Raw genomic sequence first — 20,977 nt, 5'->3', positions numbered from 1 at the left:
ATTAAAGGGGGGCTATGGGGAGGGGGAAGTTTCCAGGCTTTTGTAAAATTCCCTTATTTAAAGATCCTAATTGAAATTCCTAATATCTTGAGGTTTATTTAAGCCCTTACATATTTTTCTAACACTTGCATTTTTTCTACCTCCCACATTCGTTTTCTAAGTTCTAATATTCTCAAATCCCATTCAATTTCAAAATAAATAATTTCATCCAGGACTGTGATTGCACACTAATTTTATAAATATGCACACTACCAATAATAGTCTCAATGTATCTCTGTCTCTCTATATACTTAAATTTCTCTACTTTGATTTGCATTAGTGCATTCCAGGCTTATCACATTAACACTCCTGAAGAGGCAGGTTCAGACCATGTGAAAATGGAAACATTTACACTGCTCTAAACCAACTCTTTATCAAATGATCTTAGGTACTATGGTGGCTGCCAATAAATGCTTTTTGAAATAGGAAAGTGTAATACAGATAAGGAGAAGGAAGGTGATTACTAAAATCATTGAGCAGTTTTCATCCTCATTTTTTTTTTCCGAGGGAGACTTTGCTTATTTTTGTATTATAAAAAAGAGAGAGGGGAAAGAGAAAAACACACAAGTCTGAACACCAAGTCAACAGCAGACTCATGGTCAAAAACTCTGTTGTTCCTAACTTCCAGCTTTGTGCTTAAATACTGAAACACAACTATAGAATAACTTCCTCTTGGAATTATTCTAGGAGCAAAGGAATCTCTACCTGTAACCAGGAAGAATATCAGACCTTCAGGGTCAACCCCCAAAATCCAATATCTTCTTGTAGACTCTCAGGGCCAATACTGAGTATTTCTGAGAGCTTGGTTTCTTGCCTGTTATTCCCAACCGGGGACCTGGGCTAAAGGCTGCCATTATTACCGATTACAATACCTACCAAAACAAAAAGAAATTCACAAATGATGTTTTCTGAGAAACTGAAACTGTACAAATACGTTTTCCAAATATAAAAAAACCAGCAGCTACTCACAGCTTACATGTAGACTACTAAATAGTACCCCATTTATATGCAGCATGCAACTGCTTTCACTTGAAGACACAGATCAGTTTGATAACTTTGGTATTTAATATCTATTAATCTTTAGCCTTAAAAATGTTAATCTACTGTAAAACTATAAACTATTTCCTGTTTTACTAGCAAATATACTCTTCAAAACTTCAGATGCAGATATAGAACTTACAGCTATAGATTTCTATATAAATCACTTAGTATAAGATTCAAATAAACTGAAATTCCCGTTAAGCCCCACAAACAAGGCACTGCTGGCAACCTCAGAAGAGTTTCAGGAAGAATTCCAACAGAAAAACTGTCAAAAAAGTTTGTAATTTTTTTTTATCTAGAAAATACATATTGCAGTAGACTCATAAACAAGATTCTTTCCCAAAGTACTAAAATATGAGGTCTCAACAATTCCCTGTACAATCAGACTTAACTGGGAGCTCCACTATCAAAATGCCAGCTTGCTCTTTATCCATCTCATCTCTTATACAGCATCTTATTAAAGTAATTATTCATGAAAAGCAGGGAAGACAGTGTTTGGATATTTACAAAAAGGGCAGCAGAGTTTGTTTACAGTGGTTTGTAAACATATATTGATAATTATTTTGCTCAGAAGCAGAGAGCTGTTTTTGTCAGCACTGCTTTCCCAGTTCTCCCTCCAACAGCACAGAACTGGGACAGCTCCAACACAAATTAAAGCCACTTTTTTTGTAGCAGAATTTACTTCTCACTTAACATTAAACCCTGAAGGTATGGAATCTGCAAGCTGAAAGTTACAGTACCTGTTTCCTTTGGTCTTTAGACACTGAGGAAACACGGGAGCAGCCTAAGCTTTCATGCTTACTGATACATCCTGAGACTGAAACACTGCAAGTCTGGATATTATATCATCTCCTAAAATCCCTGACACTGCAACTATATAGTGAGAGGCTTCCAAAAAGGAAACCAGAAAGAAATGTGTTTAAATGAGAAGGGGCAGGCAAATTAAACCAAAATTGCTTAATTGCTTGTATATCTTATTACCAACTTCCACCTTTCCTGAAATTCCCTTTCAATTTCAGATATGAACAAAAACAACACCACAAATCATTATAGGAAAAAAAAAGGAAATTCCAAATGCTTATTTGTGTCAGCTACTGACAACAGATCTCAGCTGATTCACTTCCAGCCCACACCGACTTTCAGTTTCTTTACAGAATATATAGGTTATCTAATTCTCATTAAAAAATTACCACATTCAAAAAATAAAAGGAGCTGTAGGGAACAAAAAAAGGACATCTGAAACACCAGATCTTCTGTAGTGCAGAGATCATTCTAGATGGATGATAATTTGCCAGGCCATCTTAACATATTTGCATTGGCAAACGCTGCCAAATGCTTATCAGCAATTCCTATATGCTTTAGGAAATACTATGACTATGAAACATTAGTACAGCATTCCATGCTGAGAGAGGAAAACTTTCAGTAGATCTAGTGCACCAAAAACTGGGAATCAAAAGCGACCCGGAAATTCGGAGCCCAATACTTTTTCTAAATATCAGAAGTCACGATGAATTAAAATCTCTCGTATTTCAAAGACATCAACAAAATCAAATCAAAGCTACACAGCACATGAAATCCCTTCAAGTTGCAGGAATGAACTGTGGCATTTTTTTGTCTGGTTTAAGGGAGGGAAGGAGGGAATGTGGGAGAACACAAAGCAGCCAAAGCTCTCTTCTGCCCTAGTTGTAGCGCAGATGAAAAAGCCATCAACTGCCGAGGATTTGCGTGGCAATAAAAAAGCAAAACAAAAGACACTAAAAAACCCCTAAACAAACAACAAGACCAAACTCAAAAGTCTTACGTGCTAAGGCCAGAAATAAAATGAGATTTTACAGTTCACTCTTTCAAAATGAATGCTTCCCATAGATATTTAAACAAAACTAATTTAAATGAAGTACACTTAACATTAGCTCCTTTGACAAGTAAGAGTTTCCCAGTATCACAATCCCTTCCCAGAAATTTTCTACTGCATTTAAATAGCATAAAGGGGCAGAGAGGAAGCTTTTTTTTTCCTGGGGGCTAAATTCAAAGAAGGCTTTTAGAGGACATTGTGTCCTGTGATTAACTTCTCTTACATACATACTTGTCACTTCTTGTAAGAAATCCAGACAGGGTCGGCTACTTCCAGAAATACTTATTGAAACAGCCAGTGGGGTCTGTCCTTCATAGTTCCTTGTGTTAGTGTCTGCTCCGTAATTATACAACATTTGTGCACAAAGCACATCATCTCTAAGAGCAGACAAGTGCAAAGGTGTCTGTCCATCTTCCAAGCGCCCCAAGTTTGTATCGGCCCCTCTCTGGAGGAACATTCGGCAGTACGAGTGATTGCTTTTGATCACAGCGTATCGCAACAGGAAACCGTTCTGAATGTCGATGTTGGCATTGTGGTCCAGGAGGATTTTCACACAGCTTGACCTCTCCCGGATAATGGCCAGCTGGAGTGGTGTAGTACCTTTATCACTGAGCGGATCAACCTCAGCCTTGAACTCCAGCAGGAGCCTGACAAAGGAGTCCCTGCCGTAGTGAGCAGCGACGTGCAGGGGAGTCCAGCCGTCGTTGCTCTTGGCGTTAATAATGTCACTCCTGTAGTCGGATTCCAGCATCAGGCGCGCGATCCTCGCCCGGCCGTGCATGGCTGCGTAATGCAGGGCAGTGAAGCCTCCAATTAAGTCCTTGACTGTGGGATCAGCTGAAGGTAAAATAAAATTTAAAAATAATTAGAAGGCGTTACGGTAATCCGGTGCTGGAAAAAAGAAAATTAAATAAAATAAATTCAAACGGTAATTGCTAGTCTTTCCAGGCATAGCATGACAGGATTTTTTGTACTTCAGACTAATTCTTGCTTTCATGAACATGCTATTTTTAAGACAAAGTTAGAAAAAAAGTTTTTTTTGTAACTCGTTCTTAAATACAATTTTTTCTCATACATATGTTTCCATTTGACAAATACTTTTCCACATCTTCCTAGCACTCTCAGGAATTAATTACTAATTACTCAAATTTTTCTGTCCATCCAGTTTTCCCCCAGCTCTACAATATTACATTTCTTTCTCAATGTTCAGCTTTTTATTTTCCCTTGTGTTGCTTCTTGGTCTTAAAAAGAAGCATGTGTAGAAACATCTGCTGTCCCAAATTGCGGATGTTTTGTGGTCTGGCAGCATTGTATTGTTTTTAGGGTGTAATGCTGTATTAGGTAAAATGTTTCTCTGTGGTCTGCAGGATTTCCAAAGCATGTAGGATATATGTTATTTTAGATTATCTTGATAAAGTCTCTTTTTATAGATGATGAAACTGTTTAGAACCTGTTCTGAATTTATAGTTTCACAAGAGTTCAAGAATGTAAAAACCCACTTCTGAAAGGAGTCAGATAAACTGTTAGTGCAGAGTACAGGTAATTACAGATTTATTTCCTCTTCACACAGCACAAACACTCAGACTGATTTATTAATTTAAAAATTAAAATAATCCAATCAATTTACCTAATTTCCTCAGGACACCCAAACTTGTTATACAAGTGACTAATTAATTACCCAAGGCAAGGTGCCATTTCTCAGCTAGAGAACAAGCCAGGCTTTGAAGTTTCTCCTTCCACCATCCATGGGTGCTGCTGTTGGGACACTAAAAGCACAAACTACACTGTGGAAATCTGAACACTTTCCCAATCTCAGTTAGATACCATCTGCACCAGAAGATCTGCTCCAAGTTCAAAACAAAAGATTAATTGCAGGCTACCCTAGACTGAACACACCTGAACACACAAAGGTGCAAACACAAAACAGGAATAAGCTTCCCAACCCACTGTGATCATATCCAGATAACATCAAGCAGATATTATACCAAAATGAAAAGACTGGAAGGAAGGAGTAGAGAGTACAGCTGCAAAGATGATCCAGCAACTTTAAGGGTATTTCTAAATTGAAAGAGAAGATGGAGAGGAAGGAAGCAAACTAACAAAAAAAAAAAAAAAAAACAACAAAAAAATGAATTCAGCCTGGCTACACAGAGAAATAAGTTGTGAGAACTGCCTCTAGTGCACAGAACAGGAATAAACATAGAAATAGGGGATATGTTAAGGAAAGTTTAGTTCCTTGCTAATGACAGCTTTCCTAATCTCCCATGAAAAGCAGAAGTCTCAGTGCTCTGAAAAGTCACACTAACCTGAACTAAAGGAATGAATGCAGTACCCAGAGCTCAGCAGGAAAATGCAGCCAGTGACTGAATGGGTGTTCTTAACTTGCACTGTGATCATGTCCAAAATGCAGCAAAGAATCAGCACAACCCACACAAAGATAATATTTCAAAGTGATGCTGCTCCCAAGGTATCTTTATTCACAATAGCTCAGACTACTCTACACTGACTTCTGAGTGGTGATAAATAAAGTGGGTAACAGGCATGAGAACAAGCAGAGGGATGGTACAATCTGAGGGGCAGAACTGGGGACAAAGAGGGACATGATGGAAAGGAGACAGCAGCAGGCAGAGCTGTCTTCCACCAAAAACTATTTTTAAAAGAAATAATGTTTCAGTTGTACCTTTTCTCTCCCACATTGCATAAGGCATTCAAGACATCATTTCTACCCCCAGATGAGGTGCAGGTCATTGCCAAAGCCTGTTTAATCAGTGCCATTTCCAAATTCAAGCAGATATGGCCCAACTTTTATATCTGCACCTATATGCACTTTTATACTTGTTGTTGTAATCCAAACCAAACAATTTCCTTGCAACACAAGGATGCCCTTTACCTACAGTTTTAAGTACCTTTCCACACTTTCTTTACTCCCAAAATGTCATTGCTTTGGACCACTAAAGTGAACCCAAAAATTACTAAGTCATGTAAGAGAAGTTTCTTAAGAAGGGTAGGAAAAAAAGCCTCAGAGCTGGGCTACCAAGCAACACAAACAACCAACCTTTCCATAACAAACCCCTTAGAAAAACCTCGTGAAAATATACTGTAATTCCCATTAAGATTATGGATTTCTAGTGAGCCAACAGTCTGCCTCTGGATTAGAGAAACAATTTTAACAGGATCAAAAGGTCTGCTGCTATTCCATCAATGTCCTGCTGCCACCTCCTGGAAAACTCCCGAATTTCACAGGAGCTTTTAGCAGAGGCTGGACCTGCATGAAATTGCAAACCAATTCCATCCACTCAGTCCCTGTCTCAGTAAAAGTGACACCCCAAAGCGGATGCTGCCTAAAGAACTTGTGCTGCTATGGGGCTACTGCCTGATTTTTCTAAAATTTTCAGTATCATGTAAAGCAACTCTCTTTCCCTGGAACATGAGCAAGGTAAAACTGAATTGGGAATGACTCTCAGATAACCTTTTAGAATCTGCAGATGGGTAAAAACTACCTGGAAGTTTTAGCTAGAAAAGGATCAAGCCAGCACTTGCCAGTAGTTCTCTATCTCATCTCCATCCTGACTGTCAAACATTTCTTTCATTCCAAGCTTCCCACTCATATGGGGAGAGCAGATTACAGAAACATGAACAACTGCATTTGGTCATTTCCAATGTTCTTAAACATAAGGCAAAATATAATGGCAGAAACTTTGAACAGCTTATCAAGGGTACCAATTACTGCAATCAAGCTCACTCCAGATAGAAAATCTGTAGCATTGAATGATACTGAGATTATTTTATTTCATGTGGAAGTTGGGCACATAAACTAGATATTAGTTATTTAAAGTCCACTGTTAATAAAACTCTTTCTAATACTGCAGTCTAGAGGATATAAAGATTGATAGATAAAAGACTCATATTTCAGAGTTTCAATTTACAGCTCAGTGGGACAGTTTTCCTTTTTCTTTGACACCTTCCTTAGGTCACTCTATCACAGTAATTTGGAAGCCAAGAAAGCAATGCTTAAGCAATACTTCTGGCTTCATGGAGTACTTCTATTATTTCAAGCTTATTTCCCTCAGCTAGGGCTTAATTCTGACCACAAGGTTTAGAAGCATGGCTACATGCAGCTTCTGTTTTGAATTTGCTAAGATAACATTGATACAGAGATGTCCAGGAAAGCATTACTGTTCAGAGACAGAAACACTTTAGGAGCTTGGGGGGGGTGAGCATTTGGCATTCTCTAGATCCTCCCAGATTCTGCTTGACCTTACTAAAATTTAGATACCTTGAAGCCAAGACTAAAAATAAATTATAGGGCTGCTTGGCTACTTTCTCTTACTATTTCATTTCTAGGAGCTTTAGTGAATTATTTCTTCATTTTAATATGAATAACTAGAAAGTGCTCAGTCAAAGGTACCACCAAGGGACAGCTAACTGGACACTTTCAAGATTTTAGCTTGTTGTAACATTAACAGCAGTGGTTGGAAATTAATAAAACATATTTCTTGTCCAGTGTAGGATTGTCTGTCTCTGTATGTCATATTAAAAATTTACAAAGTACACTAAAGGGAAAACAGGCTTGTTTTACTAGATTACTAAAAGCTACACTTTCTGTTTTGGGGTTGCTTTGTGACTCCAGATTGTTTTTATGGGTGGGAAGAGATAGCTTCATAGAATATTCACTTTAATAAAATGAGGCAAATACACTAAGAAAGTAAAATTCACGATTTCTCATGAAACTAAGTTTCTCGATGGCTATGATGAACTTTCTGCATTTCACCAGTTGCTAAATAATATTTGTTATCTGACTTATCCCCTCTGTATCTAGCTGGTATTTCTGATGGCTTCATCCTTTAGTCTGGACTGCTTTTTCTGCATTTTCCCCATCTATCTGTGTCTCCTTCCTCAGCAGATAATAAAAAGCTTCCTGCTGTTCCACCACCTCCACTCAAACAGCCAATCTGCATGCACAACACTGTCCTCTGGCTCTTTTCTTTGCTGGTGAGCAATGATGGAAGAGAAAAAGCAAAAGCAGGAGGCGGACAGGTCATGACTCCCATAAGAATCTACTTTTTATTTCCAGGTCAGTGACCAGATTCCCTCTCAGCCTTTATTAGCCCAACTCACCCTCCATCCCACTAGCAGGCTATGCTGGGAGTGCTGGGAGCCTTGCAGCATCTCAGATCTGAGGCATGGCACTCTACCCTCAGCAACAGCCCACTGTGCTTTTCCCACTCCTATTTTCCCCATGAAAATATTCCCAGCTCTGCTCAGCTCCATCACCCTCCAGACAGCCACAACCACCACCAGCCACCCCTTCCTTCCCACCTCAGCTCCCTCTTTTCCCCAGAACTCCACAGGCTCCCTCTCACTGCCAATTTATTACCAATATATAGTTCAATACTCTCTATTTTACAACAGAAAAGGACTTCTTCCTTCACCCCAGTATCTTTTTTTTGTTCCACAGGGATTAAACACCAGCAGCAAAACAATCCACTCCAGAGGGAGAAAAGCAGAGACCACGTGAGCAAAGGTAGACACAAACCTCTGCCTAATGAGGGTGGCATGATTAACTCAGCTTGTGAGAGTCAACTCACTCGCTGCTTAATAACTCATTTGTGACATTATTATGTGATAAATGCTCATTATTTTTGTGCCTCTGTTTTGAGGGTAAACGAGGCAAGGCAGCAGGCAGTGCCAATTTTGGGGAGCGAGGCTCAGCTGCAGGGAAGCTGCTGTGGATGACTAAACCTCACACTATTTGTTACTCAACTTTCTCATCCTAGTGATTCAACTCCAAGCTGCCTCAGGACAAAGGTGTTTCATTACTGGCAGTTTTCATGAGGCATCACATTCAGCTGCTACTTTGTATGGGAAAGAGTAACAACAAAAATAAAAACAAACCGCTGCATCAGCAGCTCTGTATTATGAAAACCTATAAAATAAAAATACATAGGAATACAGAAGGGATTGGGGTTTTTTTATCATCTTTAAACTTACAGATAAAAAGCTAAAAGCAATGCATGTGACTTAAAGCCTTAAACTTTTGAAGGTTTGAGATTATCCGCATATATTACTTTTAAAAAGTGGAATTTAAAGTTATATACTATATAGAAATAATTTTTTTTCCCCTTCCAAGAAGGCCACGAGGGTTTGCCCTTTCTATGTGGTTACAATCTGTAGTAGGTGCATCCACAGAGTCCAGTTGCTCAGGCTGTATCTCACCACTGCTCTTAAGGAACAAATCACTGATTGTGCCATCATCACAGCCTGTTAATGCCACTCCACTTCCAGGATGATCCATAAGCTGACAAACCCAGTGACAGACACAAGGGGTCCATATGGCTCAGATACACAAAGCATCAGAGAGATCATTTCAGTTTCCTTGGGACTGAACACCTCATCATTCATTTGGTAAGAACAGTGCTAGAATAGAGGATGCTGTTCAAGAGCACTGATCAGAACGTGGAGAACATCTACTGATTTCCTCTCCAGCACCACTTTAAAAGATTAGGATGATCCCTTTCTAAAGCTTCAGGTGGCCTTGGAAGATGATAAAGCAATGAGAAATTCTGACTGTACCACCTGAGGCATAATAATCATCACCCACATGAGTACCACTTAAATCAACAAAACTCACTCAGCTCTTGAAATAAAGTTTCATCGTGGCTGGATGCAGGAGAGCTGTAAACTCATCTGGATTAGCTGACACTGAAGTCCTTGCACAAAGAGGACTGTTTTCATAAAGTTTAGCAGATTCTGTTAAAGCCTATATTAAATTTAGTCTTTAATGCAATTGGTTAACTTGCTTTAGAATTCTGAAACAAGCTTCCCAAGGATTTAAATTCAGGGATCTGCCTTCCTCTAATAATACCCCCTAACAGAGAAGAGAACCCTGTAGTGAGTGCATTTCATTTTATAATGAGTCCTTATAATGCCCTATTTTCATAATGCTTATTCATTCCTTAAACAATTCCTAGGCAATGCTGGGAGGAAATAGTTATTAAAATATAAACCTAAGCTATGATGTCATTGACAGAGTATGCATCAGAAATAAACAGATATTAAGAACAAAAGAATAAAAAATAAAAATTACAAAAGATAACCAGAAGTTATCTAACCAATTTGTATCTAACCAATGCTGGAAAGCCCTGCAGTGCAAACTGGGACAGAAAGGTGTCAGATGATGTCCTGGGTTGGCTAAATGATGCTTTTATCCCCTGGGTTTGCTATATGATGCTTTTATCCCCAATTGTCTGTTCTGTTTATGCTGAATAATAAGTTTTGCACCTTTAAGACTTGTTCCAGAGAGTGGAGGGGGGGAGGGAAGCACACAGTTTGTTTGCAGACACTGCACTCACTCCTCCACATCACTACTCCTAAGCTGTTGTCGTCTGCAGATAGACAGACAGCAAAACAGAACTCTCCTTTATTTTAATTAGTTTGAACTAGCTAAAGCAAAAAAGTTCCCTAAACTATAGATATTTTTCCTTTTTCTTTAAACGTACTCTAAACTAAACAGCCAAAAAACACCAACAACTCACAGCTATAGCCCACCAAGCCAGGCCTGAGCCACAACATTTCCAACGCCAAAAAAAACTAATAAAAGACTAAGTAAGCCAAACTGCAACCCCAAAAAGAGACTTTTCTGAGATGAAAAAAGAGTTTTCATCTCTTTTAAAACAACAAGAAGTTTTATTATTTATATTATTTTTCCTTATTTATTTTTTTCCAATTTTCTCCAGAAAAAAGTTTTTTCCCAAACCGATGAAGAGAAGAACCAATTAAATCTACTGTTCAAAAAAAAAAAAAAAACCTTTAAAAGTTGTCTCCCAAATTTACCCTAAACCAAAAAAAAAAAAAAAAAAAAAAGAGATGAGTATAAAGCTTTTTCTCTGTGGGGAACTCCCAAATTTACCCTAAACCAAACAAATTGAGCCTAAAGCAAATTTCCCCTAAACCAAAACAAATCCAGATGAGTATAAAGGTTTTTCTCTGTGGGGAACTCACCTCCATGTTCCAGAAAGACACGGACACATCTCTCCTTGCCCCTTGCTGCAGAGAAGTGGAGCAAGGTCCAGCCGTTGGCGTCGCGGCCGTTGGGGGAATAGCCCTGCTCCAGCATCTTGCGCACGGTGTGGACATCGCCGGCGGCCACGGCAGCCTGGATCTGCAGCTCTTCCTGCAGCTCAGGGTTCCTCCTGCAGTGGTGGTGTAACATCCTAGCTGAGTCTGGCCTTTACAGGAGCCTCATGAGCTCACACGAGTCACCTTCAGTCAATGGGAAGCAGGAATAAATTAGGATTGGGATCAGCAATGGGGGATGTAGGAAAGAAAGCATCGCGTTCCGTTAATCCTAAGACTTCTCTCTGTGTGCTGAGAAAAGTGATGTTACACGGAGGATAAACCCCAAATGATCTCACTCTTATTAGCAAAATCATAGTACATGGTGACATCACTGAACAGCAAAAGAAAAGGACACTTGCACATTATAAATAGTAAATGTTTTCTTCAGAAGTGACAGCATCAAACAGCAGCTCACAGTTAAAGCAACCACGCAATGAGCAAAATGAAAAATCTCCAGAAGCCACCATTCATTTCACAATCACACTGTGGTTAATATCACTACCTCCAGAGACACTGGTTAAATGGATTATTCAAACTATGGAATGGATGATCCAAACAGTTGCAGGGAACACCACTGCACTGCTACAGTAACTGAACTGTGATACTCTTTCTTTTTCTAGAAATGCACCCCTTGTAAGCTTCAGTGAAAATATCTTACCAATAGAATCCTGTGACCTACTGCATGTGAGTATTAGTAACACTAATGATCAAATTGCAAACTTTAATTATCTTTTTTCCTTTTTCACCCTTTTTTTTTTTTAATTAGAGTTTACTGTTTGTATTCTGGCTTGAGCACTTCTTAATTAGTACACACAGGCTGCAAAAAACTTCTACGTTCCAAAAATCAAATACGAGGATAATATTTTATGAGATCTGAAAATATATTTAAGTGCATTTACTACAGTCCTGTCAAACACCATGAGAACATATATCAGAATAATTCCATTTATAATTACCTTGATACAGTACATGAGAGCTGGGCCAAAAGGGTATCTAAAATAGCCACTATAAAAGAGCCTAGAAAGAAGCACCTTGGGAAAGAGAGAAATACTGTGTACTCCATGCTCTGTTTGGAAAGTACCACCTGCAGTTCTACTTGGGGGCAAGAAAATGAACAGGTGTTTAGGGATTGTTCCCCAGCACACAAAGTTAAGTGATTGCATTTTCACATACATTGTGCATTATATCCCATAGTCCTAAAATAGAAAGGAGTATTAGAAGAAAGAGTAAAAGCAGGGTATGAGAAAGGCAATGCTGAGCAACAGGAGCCTCAGAAAATACTCAAACGTGGATGGATATCAACACAGACCTAGAAGATTAAAAACAGAAATGTATTTAAACTCCTGCAAAGTTAATCAACATTAAAACACAAAGAAAAGTTCTAATGATGAAAACTAACTTCAAGCAAAACTTAAAATTTACAGGAATTTTTTGGTTTATTAGGATGTCAACACACATCATCACCTAAACCTTCTTTTAGGTATCAAAAAGACTTCCAGATCCTCATGATCCACAGGTCATTCAAAAGAAATTGCAATCACCTCCCCACATCCCACTGGACACTTGTTTTCCTGTGATGCAGGTATGCCCACAGACAAGAGAAAAGTGAAAGCATCAATCACTGCCAACTTTGCAGACAAAGGCACAGTGTGTGTTTGCTCTTCTACAACCTCCTCACGCCTATGGTAGGGAAGTTATTTATCTGCTTTTTGGAGAGATATAAACTTATAATTAACAGGTGCTCCAGTGACCCCACTTACCCTGCAAATATGGAAATTACACACAGCAAATGCCTGTCTTTGACATTTATAAATGCTTCAGCTTACCATGTATGGCAACAATCACTACTTCAGCATAGGGTTATTAAAGAAGACTTTTTAGCTCCATATGTTATACATGGCTTAGAAACTGGCTTTGTTTTGTTTTACAGTGTGAACTTCATTATCTGAGACTGGGAGGAAAGGGGATTTACAAAGCAGCAACTGCCAACTCAGTAGGTCAGCTTTTGCAGCATATTCCAAAAATCAAACTTGGTTAATCTGATGACAATGGAAGTATTTCTATTGACTCTAATAAGCCTTTGCTAAGCTCTTTTCTAAACTCCAATTAGGACTTCAGAACATGCTCACCTATAAGACAGGGAGCTTGACTTCACTCTGCATCACACCACTAACAGCACTGGTAATGAAATTCCAGCTGCAAGAGCAAGATCTTCTTTGGATTTGCAGATGAAAACTGACAGTAGAATCTAACTGATGATGATGAGTCATGCAAAACCCTTAAAAAATTCTAATTCAGACCATGTCTCTTCTAGCCCTAGTTTCTGAATACCTACAAAAACAAGATATGAAAACTTTTTTTTCAAACTGAGAATACCTGATCAAAACTTAATGTAAACAAACTTCATGATGCCATTTTTACAGTCCTTTCTTGTAAAGGACCAATACTTGCAAGCCCTCAAGTGATCCTGAAGGTTAAGGTCAGGCTAGTTGCTCAAAATGCTACAGAAAGAGATGGGATGACTGAAGAGATGAAATGAGATTTCTCATTTGAAGGGTCAGCAGTATTCCTTCCCCCTGCAACTCTCTGTGAAGACAGTTGGTTGAGGAAAAGCAGAGCTCTCTCTCTCACACTTCTCAGCTGGTGGGTATATTTGTAATGCAGCATTATAAAAAATTGGCATTGGCTCCATATGTTGCATGTGACTAGCAGAGCTTATTCAAATGAGCTGGTACTAAAGTACATAAGTACTAAAACATACAAAGCAGAAGACAAAGTCAGGCAGCTCCTTTTATCACTTGCACAGTTTCTGTAAATATCCACTCTTCCATCTCACCCCTATGGCAAGCAATGAAATTCAAATGACAAGAATACTTAACCATAACATTAAAGGTTTCAGGATAGTTTTAGGTACACACCAGCTTTGAAAACATTTTTACTTCTGCTCCATAGATCATTTAAAACTCCTGTTTGCAAAGCCCCATTTAAGACATCAATCTTTGGAGAAGAGAAGGAGGACTACTGGAAGTAGTCCTTTGGCATTTAATATTTAATGTTTTGCAACTGTAATCAATCTCATTCAGGACTCAGCATGCATTTGGGTTGTTACATATTGGCTTTCTGCATGCAAGTAAAAAAACAAAAGGAAGCACAGGGGGGAAAAATATACCTATATATTCTTGGTTATAATGATTTTATAGTGCCATGAAAATGGAGGACAGCAACAGTTACTTAATTGATTTTGCAAGTACAACAGGATAAACTCAATGTGGTCCTGAATTACCTTATAAGAGGTTGTTACTCTTTGATGGATGTCCCACTCTTCATTGTCTTCACTGTTCATAATCTTCTGTGCCCATGTGTGTCAAACAACCTGCTACCCCTTCAAAAAAATGGTATTTCTTGTTAGTTGTAAAGAATAAAAGCCAGAGGTTTACTTACTTTTACTTTGTTTGTGTGTGAGAATGCTACATTTTCATGCAGCTATGTCAGGAAAGACCCAAAGTGTGTCTCCTATCATTATCAAAGAATCCTCCAGAGGCTGGGGAGGACAGTTTGCTTCTGCCACATGAGGAAAAGGCTACAGGGAATATTTTATGGAAGACAAGAGAAATGAGGGATGTGCTTCCTCTCTGGAGTATACCTTGAAGAAATGGTCTACACCCTTCTCTAATAATTATGTGTATCTGCCCCTCTTGTATGGAACAAGAATGGATACAAAGGTTACAGTAGGTATTTCTGCCTCACTGCTCAACACCTCCCTGTGGGAGTCAGATGCCAGGAAAAACATTCAGGATCCATTTAGTTCTTCCCAAACTACTTTTGCGGGTTTTTTATTTGTTTGTGGGGTTTTTATTGTTGTTTTTGTACGGGGTTTGGTTTTTGGTTTTTTAAATCTCCATCCCATCTGTGTTTCCCTAAGTAAAGAATAAAACCTGAGCACACAGACCATTGAGCTGTGTCCTTCAGGTGGATTTGCAGAGCCACCAGGCTGTCTCCTGTCCCTCATGTGACAGCTCAAGCTGATACATGCTGTGTTTCACAAGCAGGTAAAGCCATCTCCACAGTACAAGAAAACCACCAGCTCAAAAATCTTCACCTTTTCTTCATATAGAACAACCAGCCTTTTAGAATCAAGGTTTACCAAAATCCAGTTACAACCCCTGTGCAGATTCCTCCTTCAGAGGAGCCCCTCCTTATCCCCCCTGTCACCTGCACTTAATGGGATCAGCCCCAGACCATTCCTCCTGTACTCATCACTGTTATTTCACTAATTCCTTCTACACCTTTATCTGACCTTTCATTTCCTTTGGCTGCAAACTTTTAGTGAAAGGCTCCCTTATCTCATCTGAGCACTGCAATCATGCAATAAACAATAAAACCATTAAATACTTAATTGTACAGCTGATCACACAAACCCAACTGTGACTCGTTTCTTCTGCAAACGAGTTGCACCAGAGCAGTTCCCTCAACTGTGCAGCTCTCTCTTAGATTAAGTTGAAATTTCTGCCACTTAATGCAACATAAAATCATCCTTTGCAATGATAGCTCAAAGAGGAGGATGAAAAAAAGCCCTTTTTATCCCTCTTATGCACATTTTCCAAGAGCTTTGCTTCCCAAGATAAAACATACAAGGTCTTCAGATATGCTTACAGCCCTGCACAGAGCTGCACTGCCATGACCTAATTTGATCACATTTCTAGCCTTGTTTTTTTGCATAGATGATCAGTCGTTCACCTTTTTTTTTTAATTTTTGCATGATTTTCACTTTAAAACCCACACATTTTTTATTAGCTGATGCAAATTAGAATTGCACTGACTTCACAGACTACAGACAAGGTAACAGATTGCTCCACTAAAAAAGTAACAAGCTTTTTTCCCCCCAAAGGAAAATTAGCTGCATATGGCAAGAGTAAGATCTGCAACTTTAATAAAAATAAGTCATATTTAGTAAGACTAAAGCTCCCTCACTCAATGACTTAACAAAGTTTGATTAAAACACTAATAATTATAGTAGAGGCAGCACTAAATAAAAATAATAAGACAAACATCCTCATTATCTATTGATAATGTCTCATGTTGTCAAAGAGATCTTAGACTTTGCCACATCAATGTGTCACTTCTTTAAAGTCACTTCAAACATCATGTGGAAAATTAATTCCAACATATGTATACACTTACTTTAAAGAAAGTTAAAGGTTGGTACAAAAAGCAAGACCTCAAAATTCAGTATTTTGCTCATTAACATGGCCTGACAGAAAGAGCTGATCCCTAAACTCTGAGATTACACACCCAAGAGCAGAATAAGGACCATAAGTTCCTGATGTCAGCCTAACTCTGTCCAACAAGGGAAGTGTACCATTACACATGACATTTAGTATCTGGCATGGACCTCATCAGTGTAGGTCTGAGTTGCCTGTGGTTGAAGTATTCTGAGACATTTAAATCAAATAAACAACAGAAAAAAGGAAAGCCCTGTGGAATAAGGATAATCACATCAGCCTTCATTAGTCTCACAACTCGCTTCTCCTACCCATTTCAAAGCTTGAACAAGCTAAATGTGTTCTCACTCACATGGCATTTTAAAAATGGTCACTATATTTTTGACAAACTAAATACAACCATCATTTCAGCTGTCACTCACGCTCCTATTCCAGGAGCTCTTCAGACAAGAGTAGGGCAAACAATTGTGTTGTCATTTGCATTCTCACATCACAATCGTGAAGTTTGCAAGTAACATGTGAAATATCAAAATTTCACAGAGCCTTATAATCCCAAATACATTTTCTGCTGAAAGTTCCATGCTACAGCCCAGAGATGAAGAGAGATATCCCTATGGTTGAGATAAAAATCACCAAGCAACACATGGGAGCTGCTGGCCCTGAAAGCAATGAGTTAACAGTGGATGAATCCAAAAAAGCAATGAGTTAACAGTGCGTGAATCCAAAACATCACAGAGGAACTGCTGCTTCAAAGGGAAGAAGCCTTCACTCCTCACAAGGTGTCATTAAAAGTTACACATTTCTCGTGAGAGCTCCTGTGAGGCCAGCTCATAGCTCGGACATACTAAACTTAAAATAACCAAAAAAGTTAACTTACAAGTGCCACACCAACTTCAGATGTTCCTAGAACTAGAGGTGGTGTTGTTACACACTAATAAGCAGCTGCTGTGTAGTTACATTCTGCAGGTGGGTGAAACTGAAGCACAGGGGTGTCATTTTACTACAATTATCCATCTCACTGAGAGGTTGTGAGGTCTAACTTGGGGCCTGATGGAGAATCAGAGATCACCCAGCTCAAGCAACTTCAGGTCTGCAAACCTGAGGGAAACTTCACCTTCAGCAAGCACAGCAACCACTCAGCATCCTCAGCACCCCTACCCATACACTGGCACCCTTAAGCACAAGCAGAGCCCTGAGAATAAAATCCTGCAATTCCTTCTGAAGGCAGGACCTCCATGCTGCTGCTAAAGCCAGGCCTTCCAGCTCCTTTTTCAGGAGAGAATGCTGCATCAGGTTCACACAGCCAGAGCCTCCTCCCTCAAGATGTGCACTGACAAACTGCAGGGAGCTTGTGCTCTGCAGCATGCTTGGAGATCCTCGTGTACCAAGCAAAAAATACCAATTCCCCTCCAACTTCCAGCAGTGATACCACTAAGTTTTAAACAGCAGGAGTCAGATGGAAGCTTAGCCTTATGAGTAATTAATTTGTAGCAAGTGTTAATTGCTAAGATCTATGTATTTTCACGTGATTTACTAACATTAGAGCACCCAAACACCAACACTGCAAGGAATGACAGAAGCAGGAACCAATGGTGAGTTCAAACCACATTAAAGGAGTCACTTCAGCCCTCATTCTCACAGCACAGCTGATAAAGCAACTGAGTGCTGTTTACAGAGTTTGGGCATTCAACAATCTCTAGAAATACATTTGATATATATTACTATTTAATACAGCCTAAAAGAATCCAAGTGGACAAAATTTTTTGGATGTCTTTAGTGGACACAGCAAGATTTTCACTGTGATAATATCATTCTGTAAGCACTGCTGGAACAAAACAAAACCATCCCTCAGACAGCACATTTCCTTTAAGGGTTGAGAATTCCCAATGAGGAAAAACAAACTCAAATGAGGATATAGCCTGAAGACTAAAGCTTTCTCTAAAGGGCTGCTATACTTGCAACATGCTGCATTTCTTCCAGGGATCAAGAGCAGGACTTCAGCAATTCAGTGATCTCTGTGCCTTGTTTCAGCCATGTGCAAATTTCTGCCAGAAGTTAATTCCCTGATTCCTGTGAACTCAATTCCAGTCTCTGCATCTGAATCGAACTTTGCTGCACTGGCATTTCACACTAGGAAGGAAATTCACAAATCAAATGAAAACTTAGGTCTCCTGTTGTGAATAAATCCCAAAGATCCCATGAATTGTTGGCACCACGAGGTGTTCTGTCAGAGCAGCTACAGCCCTGATGTGAGAGGCACTGGGTGGGTTGGGAAAAGGGAGTTAAAATAAACTAAATTCAGATGAAACAGCTGTGCAATAACTGCACTGGTAAGTTTGTACTGATGCACATCTGCCTCACCTATTCGCAGGAAAATCCCTCCTGGAATCATACTGGGCATGTCCACATGTTCTGCCATTACTCCTGAGTTATCAAAATAACATGGAAAATTTCTTCCCTGCACTTCCAAAGTGTGCCTCAGGAACTGCTGCACTTGTGTTACAGAGGGATTTTCTATTTAATCTTCAACACAGAGCAACCACTTTTTGTTTTAATCTAAAGACATCTGTATTGGAAAAATGATCCAGCCTTGACCAAGGCTGTTGGCAACAAACACTGCTGCTTCTCCTGCAGGCTAATGCTCAAAAACAACTGATTGTCAACAATGAACAACGTTTTGGTACAGCCAGTGACATCTCTGAAAACACGACACAGACCACAGGGACCTCCAGGGAGGGCATTCTAGCCAAAAAACCAAGCTCACCTACATTTGAAACAGATTAAAATGGCTTCAAGACAGACCCTGCCTTAGGAGAAGGCACAGAGTCTCCATCCTTTGGAGCACACTGACAGCAGGATGCAGAAAAAGTCTGACTGACATCATTCACCCCCCACTCTCTCTCCTAGGATCCATTTCTTCATCTCACCACGTAGAACACGCAATTCTCCCTACGAACAGCTCTCCCCCTGAAACAGAACCTCCCTCCTACCAGCAGCACTGGTTTTCAGGACTCCTTTCATTTTTTCCCCTTAAGCACCCAACAGCATCATCTTCTTCTATGATCTCAGACCAAAAAGTAAGTACTTGTAAGCAGACATCATCCAATTAAATTAATTTCAATTTTTGCAGCTCCGTTACAACACACGCACAATAAAGTGACCCACACAGGAGTGAGGCATGACTAAAGCAATGTACTGCAGTTAGCATGACCTAGCCCAATAAAGATTTTAGAATTGAAACAAAAACAGAAGCAGTGCTGAACCCATAAATTTATGGAAAGACTTAAAGAAAAGATCCTTTTAACGACTTAGAGCAAAGTATTTTTAAGTGACACCCCTGAGATGAAGACACAAAACCCCCATTAAGTAGCAATTCATAATCAAAACAACATTTGCAGAATAATTTTGGAAAATTATAAAGCGTTACAAGAGGAACTGTACTTCAAATGGGATTCAGAGCTTACAAACTTTAAAAAAAGGTCAACAGAAAGTAGGTTTTAAAAGAACAAAGAAATCTAATGCTACCTATTCAAATCCATAAAAACACAAGAGGCCCCAATCCCAGCCAAACCATGTGTCGAGGATGACTCTGAGAGTCTAAATGAATCATCACCTTTCTGGGGGCTTTTTGAGTGCTGTTTTCTCTCTTCTGTGTTATTTTGTTCTTTGGAGTCACTATTTTTAATTCTCCTTTAAGGCAGCTTAAACCTAAAAAAAAAAAATAAAAGTAGAACTGAGCCACACAATGACATAAAAGAGAGCGATGAAGAACACAATTGGTTAATACAAAAGCAATAGCTGAGCAAAATAGGAAGAGCCTTCACAAATTTGGAAGGAAAGGGGTTATTCATCAAAATCGGGATCTCTCCTGGAAAAGGAGGACACTCTCCCAGGATACTGAGGAGTTGAAGGGATAATAACGGCAGGACCGCTGCCCTGTCAAGGCAGCTCCTCCAGGGAATGGAAGTAAAGATAAGTGCTAAAGAATGGGACAGGAAGTAACCCAGAAAGCTGAGCTGCTGGGAAACCAAACCTCTCCCTCGCAGGAGTTCACGCTCCAGGAGCCGTCAGCGGCGCGCACACACACACACACACACACACACACACACACACACACACACACAAAAAGCCGGCCAAGCCCCGGCGCACAGCCCCAAGGCCCGGCGGCCGCCGAGGCACCGGGGGCGCCGCCGGGGGCTGGGGACGGGGACCCCCCTCCTTGGGCAGCCCCGGGGGCGGCCCGGAGCCGGCCGGGGGAGCGGGCAGGGGCGGCGGGGGGCTGCGTAGCCCTTCCCGGAGGGAGCGGCGGGGGCTCCCCTCACGGCCCCGCACCCGCCGGAGGGGCTGCCCGGTGTGGGCGAGGGGAGGCCACGGGGTCGCGCCCCCCCCTCCCCGCGCCGCGAGGGACCCCGGGGCAGCCGGGGTTACCTGCGTGACCCGCGTGCCGGAGCGGGGCGGGCCGGGGGCCCCGGGCGCGGCCGCCCCCCGCGCTGGCGGCGGCGGCGGGCGGGGGGTCGGGGGGGCCGAGCCGAGCGGGGACACTTCGCTCCGGGCCGCCCCCCTCGGCTCGCGGCGGGGTCGGCGGGCGGGGACTGACCCGCGCCGCGGCCAATCCGCGCCCGCCGCGCCGGCCCCGCCCCCGCCCGCGCGCCGCCGCCGCGCCGCCATTGGCCGCCGGGCTGACGGCGGGCCCGCCCCCGCCCGC

At 40.7% G+C, this 20,977-nt stretch overlaps 1 protein-coding gene across 3 annotated transcripts in view; it reads right to left on the bottom strand.

Annotated features, from left to right (window-relative positions):
- Positions 1–20,769, bottom strand: part of ASB7 (ankyrin repeat and SOCS box containing 7) — a 30,411-nt gene extending 9,642 nt beyond the window's left edge. Inside the window, exons 1-6 of one of the 3 annotated variants that reach the window (XM_058033729.1) lie at positions 20,701–20,769; positions 19,886–19,980; positions 14,334–14,432; positions 10,934–11,194; positions 3,164–3,769; positions 824–911 (exon numbers count right to left, since the gene is read on the bottom strand). In XM_058033729.1, the coding sequence (XP_057889712.1) occupies positions 880–911; positions 3,164–3,769; positions 10,934–11,144 (849 nt within the window). In that variant the 5' untranslated portion in view covers positions 11,145–11,194; positions 14,334–14,432; positions 19,886–19,980; positions 20,701–20,769 and the 3' untranslated portion in view covers positions 824–879. Of the gene's footprint in view, positions 1–823; positions 912–3,163; positions 3,770–10,933; positions 11,351–14,333; positions 14,433–19,885; positions 19,981–20,700 lie in introns of those variants that run through there. The other 2 variants (XM_058033725.1, XM_058033728.1) reach the window with 2 other exon arrangements.
- Between the last annotated feature and the right edge of the window lie 208 nt (positions 20,770–20,977).

Source organism: Melospiza georgiana, chromosome 13 (assembly GCF_028018845.1).
Source record: "Melospiza georgiana isolate bMelGeo1 chromosome 13, bMelGeo1.pri, whole genome shotgun sequence".
Taxonomy (NCBI): Eukaryota; Metazoa; Chordata; class Aves; order Passeriformes; family Passerellidae; genus Melospiza; species Melospiza georgiana.
This window is presented reverse-complemented; position numbering and strand designations above follow the sequence as displayed.